Source organism: Eptatretus burgeri, chromosome 11 (assembly GCF_056783735.1).
Source record: "Eptatretus burgeri isolate ZD-2024b chromosome 11, Ebu_testis_v1, whole genome shotgun sequence".
Taxonomy (NCBI): Eukaryota; Metazoa; Chordata; class Myxini; order Myxiniformes; family Myxinidae; genus Eptatretus; species Eptatretus burgeri.
This window is the reverse complement of record NC_140971.1, coordinates 71,516,558-71,528,819: the sequence shown is the minus strand read 5'-3', so window position 1 is coordinate 71,528,819 and position 12,262 is coordinate 71,516,558. Positions and strand designations below refer to the sequence as shown.

The 12,262-nt window shown below is 42.7% G+C and overlaps 1 protein-coding gene across 1 annotated transcript in view; it reads left to right on the top strand.

Annotated features, from left to right (window-relative positions):
• The window catches only part of EPG5 (ectopic P-granules 5 autophagy tethering factor), a 140,577-nt gene that overhangs the window by 69,402 nt on the left and 58,913 nt on the right, over positions 1–12,262 (top strand). The window contains exons 18-22 of the mRNA XM_085846932.1: positions 1,221–1,361; positions 3,748–3,844; positions 4,016–4,213; positions 4,313–4,423; positions 10,112–10,234. Coding sequence (XP_085703058.1) covers positions 1,221–1,361; positions 3,748–3,844; positions 4,016–4,213; positions 4,313–4,423; positions 10,112–10,234 — 670 coding nt within the window. The remainder of the gene's footprint in view (positions 1–1,220; positions 1,362–3,747; positions 3,845–4,015; positions 4,214–4,312; positions 4,424–10,111; positions 10,235–12,262) is intronic.

Genomic DNA, 12,262 nt, shown 5'->3' with positions numbered 1-12,262 from the left:
CTGTCTATGTAAGTAAGCCTGCAGAAGATCGTTATTATTATTTCCGGGTTAAGCCTGCTCTGCGTCCGCTTTCATAAGGTGCTTGTTTATTGCTGCACCACACCTCTCTTCCCTCTCTCTGCACAACACACCCCAATAAACCTATTCCCTGTACCACATACCTTTCCTCGCTCCATTGTAAATAAATCATTATTAGAAATGTTCCCAGCTCGTTTTTTGTCTTTTCCTCCATTGATCCAGCATGTTCCGAATCTTAGCTTAGCCGCGACTTTATTCCCAACGATCCGTTCCTCTTAGCTGGTACGTCCTTGGCAGTGTCGCTCAGCTGCATCCAATACGGTAAAGTGATCCGGTCCGGTGGAGTAATCCGGTGCAGACAAGGCGTACCGAGGGCGTGCTCCCCGTTAATTAAATCACGTAGTTATTTTTAGGTAACCGGATTAACTAGACGGAGGACCCTAAATCACGTGGTTGAGTTATTGGCATCCATGGTCGGTTAAGCGACCCACCGCATCACGGAATTATCCGTGTGCGACGGCCTACAATTCCGAGGAGTCTGGTGGGAGCCAAGATAGCTCCCCCACCCCCCCCCCCCAGCAGTCTTCTCACCCGACCCCCGGCCCACAAAATATATAATTTGAGAAGTGTGTGTTTCTTTTGTGTTTGACTTGTTTGCACACAAAAGCCACTGGATGGAGGAGGAGGAGTAGACTGGGACCATACTCTGCAGAGCGTTGGTGCTGTTAAGCAGTTTCCTTGGCTATTGGGCACAATCCTGGATGGGTCGCCACTCACACAGTATACCAGAATGCTGGCACTCATTTTGCCGACCTCAGAAGGATGATAGGCCGAGTTATCCCCACCTGGTATTGATTCAATAGCTCAGTGGGATTTCAACTCAGGACCCTAGGATCCAAAGCCCACCACCCCAACCATTAAGCCAACGCCAGGCATACTGGATGGAATGAGTTGAAAACTTGTAGTTTTACCTGTGAATGGTGTGGGAACGGAGGGTTCATGCATGGAAAAGTTTTATTGGGTAAAAACAATGCAGAGCCTCAGGGCTTCACATGGTTCACCTTTTGCACGATAACTTGTTGTTCGCACAGTTTTCTAACGAGTCAGAATCAGAAGATATCCATCCATCCTTTGCTCTTACTTCTGCCTATGCCTTTTGCTGGTGAGCTGCAAGAACCCAATCCTCTTTTGCTTTCCCACAGTGTCGATAAGTTCTGTTCGGATGGAATCCCACTCCTCGCCTTGCTTGTGGAGACTCGAAATAAAAAGGCAGCCATCCTCGTCCTGGCACAGACACTTCCTCTCTTCTACTCCTGCCCTTCATACCTACTCAAGAATCAAAGGTTTGGTGCTTCTTGAACACTGCATTAAAAAATACATGTGTGGCTGCATTATTACTGGATTTTATAAACTAAATAATGATAAGAGTATTTTTACCACCTTGGGAATTTAGGTGAGGCTGACATTGCAAGTGTCATTTCTTTGTCAGCTCAGCTCTTTTGCTCAGATGAAGATCGAGCTCTAGCATTTCAAATGTAAAGTGCACCTTATCCATTATTCTTCTGAACTCTCATTGATAAAATCCATTCTTTACCTTTGCTGCTGATGCAGATCAGCATGAGTCTTTACAGACTTGTATTCTATTTCCTAATTACTGGTAATTTTGTTGTTGGATTTATTTTACTTCTTGAAAACTATGTAAACTGTTAGGCTGGCAGGATTGCTTCGAGGTATCTAACCTGGGTTTGAATCTCAACACATCTATAAACTGTCATCCTGGTGTTTCACAGGCAGGGTGATTCATCAATGTGTGCTGTCCCTCGGATGGACATTAAACTTGGTGTCCCATCTTATGGCATTCGTTGGTGAACACTCAAGATTGTATGCTGGCTTTGCAAGCAGTCAGTGAGTTATTGCCAGCACCATGGCCAAAGTTCCAAATTCGTGCCCTAACTACTGCTGAGAAGGCAATGACAAAACCGCCCAGTATGGCCCTGGCCAAGAAACTGCTTCAGCAACACCGACGCTCTATGACAGAGTATGATACATCAGACTCGGAATGCATACTGTTGTACTTTTATGTACATGTGAAATGAAGTATGGTCTGCCTGTACAGGACAAGTTCATTTCAGGGATTGCTTTTACTTGTTAATTGGTCAAAGTGGAGATAGAAAGGTGTGATTGTGAGTGTAAGCCCGTACTTCTTCCAGGGATAGGGTTATTTATCCTGATGGCAAATATGGGATGAAAAATGGAAACAATATTTTTATTTTATTTTATTATTTTCAATATGATAAGACAAAATCTCTATAATACCAAGCTTGCACACTAAAAACTCGGCTCGCTGCCACACAATCCCTATGAAATTGCTGTGGCACTTAGCGGACATGCCGACAATGTTTGGGAAGTCTTGGCGTTCCATAGTACCACTTGCATTTTGCACAATGCGTATTTCTGTCATTCCCCATGTACGGTCTGTCGTCTGCTACCAGCTGTGTTGTACTGCTATCCCGTGCATGTGCACGGGTATCGCTAGTATTGTTATGTTTGTGGGGTAGATGAAGGGATTTCATAGGAGAGATAGGATTGTGTAGAGTTGCTTGATCCGTGGACATGTAAGAGATATCTCGATGTAACTAAGTAGGGAAACTGTAAGCTTTAGTGTTACGTGTCACCACACGGGGGGGATGGTGCGGTGTTAATTAGGTAGGGATCAAGGATAACTTCCCCAGGATGTAATTGCCCCCCCCCATGACTTTTCCCTATGTTTTGGTAACCAAAATCGGCAATAAAGGTGGGGAACACGTCCCTAAAACAACAACAAGCGGGCATAAGCCCCACCTTCCCGGGTTTCTTGCAAGCAGACCACGCCCCGGAGGCGGAGGGATAGCGAAGAGATGCACGCGGACAGGACGTTAGTCAGAGGACATGGAGGATCTCGCTTTTGCTCTTGGCACGATGAAGGCTGCACGATTAATGTGTTCGTGCTGTGTGAATTGGCACACGTGCTGAGCAGGACGTTGGCCATTGATGGTTCAGTGAGCCGTGAAGTGTGTACGATTCTGAGGAGGGAAGCAGAGCATGCCTTGTGGCCTCCTCAAGGGGCCTCAGAAATCATCTCGCCATGTGGGCCATCGTTATGACCTGACCAGGTGCAAGAGAGGAATGGTCAGCATATTCACTTGTTAAATGAAGCTGCACGGTGGTCTCTGAGCCTTGGTGTAAATTACTGCTCACGAATTGTCTGACGTACATTCTTCCCACGGTGAGAGGTGGCTTGGCACAATTTTGTTACGAAGCACCTCAATTCCATGTTCCATAAAGACCATCTGGACCAAGCTAAGTGCCGGGACAAAGGGATTTTTCTTTGGTTCATTTTCCCCTCGTCTATATTTGTCTGTTTGGAGGCGCCTCAATTAGATTTAGATTTAGTCTACCTCACGTTTTCCTTTCACTATTGTAATTTGAATTATTGTCATTGTACATATTTGATTGTTGTTATTAAATTATCATTCAGTTAATTCAATTTGCTTGTGTCCATATATTTGTGCCGTTCTGGAGCAGCGCTTAACTGTTTTCCCACACGTGCACATTAATCTCCAAGGGTCTCGGCTGTCGGCCTCCAAGGGAGAAGTTTGGCCAACCGTCCAGGTAGGGGTTTAAACCCCCTGGACATGACAATATATTGCCAACAGGTTATCATTTCATTCCCGACTTTTTCTGTGACAGGTTTATGCAAACAATGCAGATGTTTTTACAGCATGAGGGTTGGACCAGGCAGTCTGATCCAGGAAGCAACACAAGCCTCCTTGCTGCCATCATTCAGGTATGCTGTGTTTTACTGTGCCCCTCTCCCGACACCTCTTGGCTTTGTCTTCAGCTGCTCAAATTGATATTCCTTTTAAAATTCATTTCATAGTTTTTTTTATATATAATATGGTAGTTTTTCTCGTGCATATTAAAGATGTATCCTTTTGACTTCATGCCTCGACCACAGACGCACATTGTCAAGAATGCAGAGCCCGGTGGAGTTGGTGTTGCAGCCGTGCTGGACTTCTGGGCAAACCTACTAACCGCTGGATCTGTGTGGCACCGTGATCCACAGATTTGTCATCTGCTCGACCATGTGTGTCAAGCAGCATTCTGCTACCACATGGGAGATGTCCTCGTGAAGATTTTCTCCCAATTACATAAGGTGGATTTTTCAGTCTTTTGCTTGGCGTTCATTGTAATTTGTAGACTTGATGACCAGTTAAGGATCAACATTTTATTTTATTGACCAATTTGATTTCAGATTTCATTGGGTTGTCATGGAGACAAGGGCTTAATTTCATCTCTCATGAGCTGGGTAGTGACTGGAAACATCAGTCCCTCCTTCATTGAAGGCGATTCCAATGGAAAGAACGTGAGTATACAATTCAATTTATTCTTTATTCAGATGCACAAACTCTTTTCACAATATAGGCGGCGTGTCAGAATAACTCATAGCCTTCTGAAGGCAATGGAAGTGGCCAAAAAGATGGGGAATTCTGATTTACAAGAAGTTAAAAATTGTGAATTACCATATATGTCACCATATAAGGCGATGCTTTTTTCACCGAAAGTCCAGTCCTCAACTTGTACTCGGCATTGACTTATCCATGGTTAGACATTGAATTGCAGAAATACATTTTTGCTGCCACTCTGCCCGTCGTCCGTGCCGCCGCCACCACTCTGCCCGTCGTCCGTGCCGCCACTCTGCCCGTCGTCCGTGCCACTGCCGCCACTCTGCCCGTCGTCCGTGCCGCCACTCTGCCCGTCGTCCGTGCCACCACCGCCACTCTGCCCGTCGTCCGTGCCACCACCGCCACTCTGCCCGTCGTCCGTGCTGGCTCCGCCACTCTGCGCGTCGTCTGTGCCCATGCCGCCACTCTGCCTGTCAAGGAGGGCAATGACGTGAGAAGAGAGCGAGGAGTTGGACAACCCTGTCCCTCTTTGAGTGAACACCTGAGCTCTTTCCTCAAACCATATTCAATTTTTTATTTGTGCATGCTATATTGCACAGTATTTGTGGTTAAATCATTATAAATACTATCCAAGTATGTTATTTTTATGTGTTTAATTGAATTTGGGTCTTTTTTAAAATACAAAAAAATTTTTTTACAATAAATGTGCAAAAAACGCTTCATGTTGAGCAATAGCCACCCACCACTGGAACTCATCCCCATATTTCCTCTGGGTTCATTTGTTCGCTGTACAACTAACCACTATACAGCTCTGTTTACTGGAATGTAACCCAAGCATATAATGAGGGATGCCTGTAATTCAAATAATATGCACAAAACAGCTCATTAATATTCACTAGTACGTGCCCGTACATGCGTGGCCATATGTGGAAAAAAAAACTTTCAAACCGCGTGCCAGAAACACCAACCACACAGGTCGTTCCTTCGCTCTTGTGTGCTCGTACGTGCGTGGCCGTATGTGCAAACCAAAAAATAAAAATAAAAAAACACCAAAAAAAAACAAAAAACTTTCAAGCCACGGGCCAGAAACGACAACCACACAAGCCGTTCCTTCGCTCTCGCATGCCCGTACATGCATGGCTGTACATGCGTGCCCGTACGTGCGTGGCCGTACGTGCAAACCAAAAAAAAAAATCTTTCAAACAACCACACAGGCTGTTCCTTCGCTCTCGTAAACGACAACTGGATTGGGGCATTGTGTTTATCGATAAATGTGCATAAAAAATCGAGAAATTATTAGAATACAGTAAGTCATCACTCTCCGGAAGTCCGTACGTTGTAACCCGTAATGGGGAACACGGCTGAGGATCTCTTCCCCAACGGCCACGCCTACGCAGCAACGTGTCCTGTCATTGGTAACTAAATGGCGCATCGGCCATGCCTACGTAGCAACGTGTTCTGTCATTGGTTTGGTAAATAAATGGCCATAACTTGGGAAGCACTTGTCCGATTAATATCAAACCTTGAAAAGGCACATACTCAGGTCCCCAGCAATATAGCTGGCAAGTTTCAATTAGATTGGACCTGTGGTTGTCGAGAAACAGCGGTCAGACACACACACACACACACACACACACACACACACACACACACATTGCTGGAATTACAGATCGATGACCATGGAAGTACTGCAGTTGGCAATGTGTTATGAGTGTCAGAGGTATCAACACCTCTTTTGTTCTGACTGACAATTTTGCTATCTCCCGATTGAGGTGGTCTGTTACCAGAATCTATTTTTTCCACTTCACCCAAACACAATATAAATGACTTTTCCTTGAAGTAACGCAAAGAAAATGGGATTCGTGCAATTTTTGTTTTTGGTTAACACCTGAATGTGATGCGTCGTCTAAGTCTAACCGTTCTGCAAAGTATACTGCTGATGATTTTTGTCATTCCTTTCTGATTTGAGAATGAATGGTTTGAGATTGATTGTCCTGCATATATCACATTGTGAAATGTGTTTGTCTTTGTGGTCTTTGTGACTCATGACAAAGGGATATTAGATGAAGTTCAGTGATTTCAAATCTGGATAATTTGATTCTCATTCGGGTTTGCCTGTTATGTGTTTCCACCTTCAAGAGCATTTTGCTGATGCTACTGGGGTCTCAGGTTCAAATGCCATATACTGTCTTGCTTTGTGCATTGTTACCCTGCGTGCACAGCGCAAAGTGGGGGAAAGCACTTGGTTCACTCCGTCTGTGTGTCTGTCAGTCAGTTTGTGATTGAGGAACTTAATTTTGGAGGGTGTGGATAGTGGAACTTTATATAACATTATAAAACATGAACAGGCTTGTTTTCACTTCCAAAAACCTTCAGTTTAGCAGTACTTTGGCTCCGAATTTGGAAGAAAAAAATTGTACGGCTTCTCGTCTCAGGCACACATACACACAGTGGAGTCAAGCTTTTGCTTCAGTCTGTCTGGCCATCAAAAAAACTGAAAATGATTTCAAACAGGAAACTTAATGATTTTAGGGACCTCATAAAGGACACAAACTACAGGTATGAATAACTAATTTAACATGTTGAATAAGGTGGTGTAAAAGACTGTTTCCAAAATGCATCAATGGTGGTAAACTTCTGATTCATTGTTTATTTTTTTTTTTTTTTCTTTTCAGGTTTTTTTTTTTTTACAGCCTTTAAGTTTAATTATTTTTCAATTCAGTTATGTACTTTCAACACTAGAATACAAATCGCCTCGTTTAGACTTTCAAAAACCTTCATTTCAGTAGTACTTTTGGAAAAATTGTATGCTGGCTCGACCAATCAAATTTGCCACTTCCTTTGAGGGTGGAGTAACATCGAGATTCAACCAACTGTGGTGGCTCGTGCTCGTAAATATAGATTGTGCTTGGAAATGCAAAGGAAGAGTTGAAAAGACCCTTCCCAGTTCCCATATCCTTTTTCTCAAGACTGCATGGGATAAGGTGTTCTATGAACTCTCTTGTTTCCTCATGTCATTGTGCGATATGTGCAGTGTGTACTCGCTCTTCCATGAGCCGTAACACCACGACCAAAATATTTTGCTCGTGGCACATAAATTTTAATAAGCTTGACACCCTTTCTTGACAAATTTGTGATCATCACATATTGAACAACATCATCATCATCATCATCATCATCATCACCATCATCACCATCACCATCACCACCATCACCATCACCACCATCACCATCACCATCACCACCATCACCATCACCACCATCACCATCACCATCACCACCATCACCATCACCATCACCACCATCACCATCACCATCACCATCACCATCACCATCACCATCACCATCACCATCACCATCACCATCACCATCACCATCACCATCACCATCACCATCACCATCACCATCACCATCACCTGTTTACAGTCCACTGCTGGACAAAAGATTCAGCATGTTGAGTCCATATTGCTCTGTTTCTTGCTTTGGTGTTCCAATTTCATCCCTCCATATTAGGTGTGGCCTTCTCTTGTTTCTGTTGCCATCCATAGCTCTCCATGTTGTTAGTCTGACCCCAGAGGTGATGTGAGACTATTGCAATGCCCTATCTATCTGTGAGTCTGTCTTTGCGTCTATTTTTGCTTTCGAAATGGTTTTCTCTGCAACTGCTTGTCCAATTGATGTGGAACTTTAAACATAGAATGGACTCTACTCCACATGGAGAATATTTTACTGCTAACTCTGACATACGTCACATGGTATGGCAGCCATATTCGATTGAAGGAAAAAAAAATGACATCATTTTCCCTGAAACAGCTCAACGAAAAAATTTTGAAACTTGACACTTGTCATCAACTTCCCATCGGGTATATAAGGTGATAATGACATCATCGGAGAAGATGATACACTAAAGAGAAGATCGGAGATACACTAATGGAGGAGTGTATCGGATTCCAGTCATAATTTGTTGAATTGAAATTTTTATCTGAAAAATCTGAAGCTTCATATATCTGATGTATGACCTGATGTGAATGAAGAATTACATTTTGGCATTCATAACCTTTGCCAAGGAACTATGTGACATAATAGGGTGCATTGATGATATGGGTATATGGGCCATAATAGTAACATGTTCAGTTAACGGTGGTATTTTTGTTCAGAATGAACACACAAAGCGAAACCATGCGCTTTAGGAGTGCTGTTCTAGTTAATATTGTTGTCCACCTATTATCAGATCTTCTGCCAATTCCATCCATTATTCCATTGGGACCATACTCTGTGCAAAGTGTTGGTGCTGCCAAAGCAGTCTCCTTGGCTATTGGGCACAATCCTGGATGGGTCGCCACTCCGACACAGGATACTAGCAAGCTGGCACTCATTTTTGCTGACCTCGGAAGGATGGCAGGCAGAGTCAACCCACCTGGTTTTTCTTCAACAGCCAAGTGGGATTTGAACTCATGATCCTAGGATCCCTAGCCCACCACCCTAACCATTAAGCCAACACCAAGCATTTCTGCTAATTTAACTTCTTTTCAGGAGCAAAATATGTTTGATTTTATGCATAAATTCTGTTCTCTGAATGCATATAAATATAAACAAGAAAGTTCACAGAACAACTTACCCCAGGCAGTCGTGAGAGAAAAAAGGACATGGGCGGGGTCTGCAAGCGGCAAATTTGATTGGTCAAGATGATGTAAAATGTTGTAATATTTTGTCCAAGTACTGCTGAACGAGTTTTTATTTTTAAGTGATTTGTATTCTACATTGTTCAAGTTTCTCATTCAATGGAAATAAAATAAAGATTTTAAAGGTTATAGAAAAAAAATTTGGGAAGTTTACCACCATTGCTGCAGTGTCTTTTTCATCACCTTTTTAACATGTTACATTAGTTATTCATACCTGTTGTTTGTGTCCTTCTTGACATCTGCTAGCTACTACCTACTACAAATAGATGAGGTGTGTGTGATGTTTTTTTTTGTGGAGGATTGGAGTGTTCTTATGTGGAATGTGATACACCAAAATGATCGTCATGACCTCCTGAGTTGATTCGGCTAATTAACGACAAAAAATCCGGAAGAATTCCCATGTTTTAAATGCATGCCATGTTAAGGTGTATCGACCAGCTTAATACGTCCTTCCACCACGGCATGGCATTCTAATTACAAAATAAAGAACAAAAACAATGATAACATTGTAACAAAGCGTATATTAATTAATTCAAATAATAGTTACAACAATAATAATAGTAGTGTCATTTGGCAATAATAATAATAACCAACATATAATCCCTTTGCTGGCCCAAGCACATCTGAAAGGCAAGTTAATGTTCAAGCAGTACATCAGGCATGTCTGCAATATGGCTGTGAAGACCAATTAAAATTTGGTCCAATGGACTAACAGGCCCACTAGTTCTTAAAAACGATAAAGTTTCCTGTTTAGGATGATTTTCAATTTTGTTTGACTGCCAGACAGGCAGACAGACTCAAAAAAATTACCTCACTCCTCTCTGCGCAATTACCTCTGCACAGAGCCAAAGTACTGCTAAACTATAGATTTGTTTTCCGATTTGTGTTCAAAATATAACATTCAATTGTAATCATGTTGTTCCTCGATCATAAACTTGCAATCTTGTGGTGTGTATCGGATGACAGGTCTGGTTGGCTTGGACTGCACTAAATGCAGAGGCTTTATTCGAAGAGAGCTCCCAGCTGCGCAAATTTGTCGAGATGGAGCTACAGAAAGACTTGAGAATCTCGGCAGATCAAGCTCTGAAGGCATTTACCTCATTTTCCCTCGTCCCTTTCACTTTGCTTCTTCCATCGTGTCATTTTGTTTTTAATTTTAATTTTTTTTTTCTTTTTCCATAAGCATTTTATCGGATATGCATTTTAACACACAACAAACATTGGTGTGCAACTGTACAAGATCTTTAACCCTCTAGAGCCCACGAAATGTTCTGGGTGAACAAAAAAATCAAACAAAATTGCATGCGGTCACCGATGACCCCTGGGGCTCTAGAGGGTTAAGTGAAAAACCTCCCTATGCCCCAATCACAATGAGGGGATCTGCAATCGTTATTTTGATTATATGGAGGTGAGATTTTCTTTCCACTTCAAGTAGTGCACCCATTACCTTTCTTATTTTGTGGATATTGTTGTTGAGTCCATAATTGCTGTAACAACACGTTCTACAGACCCAATCAGACTTGAAAATGTATATCTGAACTTGTCCCACAATCCACAAAACTTCCTGTTACCTGTTGTAATATACCTGTAGGCAGTGTTGGGCACCGATAACTAAAAAGTTAACTTCGATAACGATAACTACTTTTTAACAAAAATTCAAAAAAACAAGGAAAAAGCTTCAAAACCCATAGAAAAGGCTTATTTATGCTAAACCCAAGAATAAAATATGCATTATGCATCTTTTTAGAGTCTATGAGTCGTCACACACAGCACACACAGCACGTTTAACCAGACGGAGTCCAACATGCATTGGGAGGTTAACGGGACGGGTCAAGGACACAATGTGAATCCAACAAACAAATTAATGTCCATTTCTTACCGAAAGAGCAACGGGAATAGGTCCGCGGAACGCTGTGCACACAAACAGGAAGGCACCACCTTACAAACACACCGAGAACAGTTACAAACATGGCGCGACGGTATCTCCACGCCTCAACACTCATGTCCGATTGTCCATCGCTCTGCCAAAGGTTAGACCGTCCTTGTGTTTGAATTAACCGATCTGTACATTTCCCAACCTTGACCGAACCAAGTACCTGCAGAGTGCAGAGTCGAGCAGCCGCATGGTTGAGGAAGTCGCCATTGCAAGGCTTCTTCTTCTTCCTCCTCCTCTTCTTCTTCCATTTTTCTTCACGCGGCGGCCTGATTCAGCATTATCTTGTTAAACAAGTAATCTATAATCATGGACATTTTTCTCCTCATCAATTATAACACTGAACAACAAATTTCAAAAAAATTTTTTTACTGGAGATGTGTAAATTGATTAAGACTAATTTGGGTACGCTGATTTCAAAAATCATAACCGTTTTGCTGTATCACGTCAGGATTTTCAGGAACAGAAATATTCCCATTGCCTAGAAGTCAGGATTTCAATGAAATTTACATATGTCTTTAACATGTCTATTTCGTACAATTGTTGTTAACTTGTGTTATATTTCTTTCTTTCAGATAAAGATGAGTAGGCGTTCCTGTACCAATCATCCTGACAACTTCTGTTATGTCTGTGGTCGGTATACCAAAAAAGATCAACAGCGAAGTATATCTACAGCAGTGAAAATGAAGGCCGCCTACTTTCACTACTTCGGGTGTAAGGTGGGGGACCAAGAACAGAGCTGGGCACCACACATCTGCTGCACAAGCTGTCACACAACTTTGACTCAGTGGTTGGTGGGCAAGCGCGCGAGCATGCCATTTGCGGTGCCCATGATATGGCGTGAGCCGCAGAATCATCATGATGATTGTTATTTCTGCTGCACAAGCATCGCCGGCTTCAACAAGAAGACTAAAGGTCACATCAAGTACGCTGACTGCGTCTCTGCTCGTAAACCTGTGCCTCATGATGACGAGAACCCCGTTCCAACACCTCCAGCTGATCAGAACATAGCTGTAAGCAGTGGTGAAGAGGATGGTGATGATGAACCTCTTGAACCCGACACTCAAGAATCACACCTTCTGAACCAGGGAGACTTAAATGATCTTGTAAGAGATCTCTCGCTGTCAAAGGCGAAGGCAGAGCTGCTTGGATAAAGGCTGCAGCAGTGGAATCTACTTGAACCT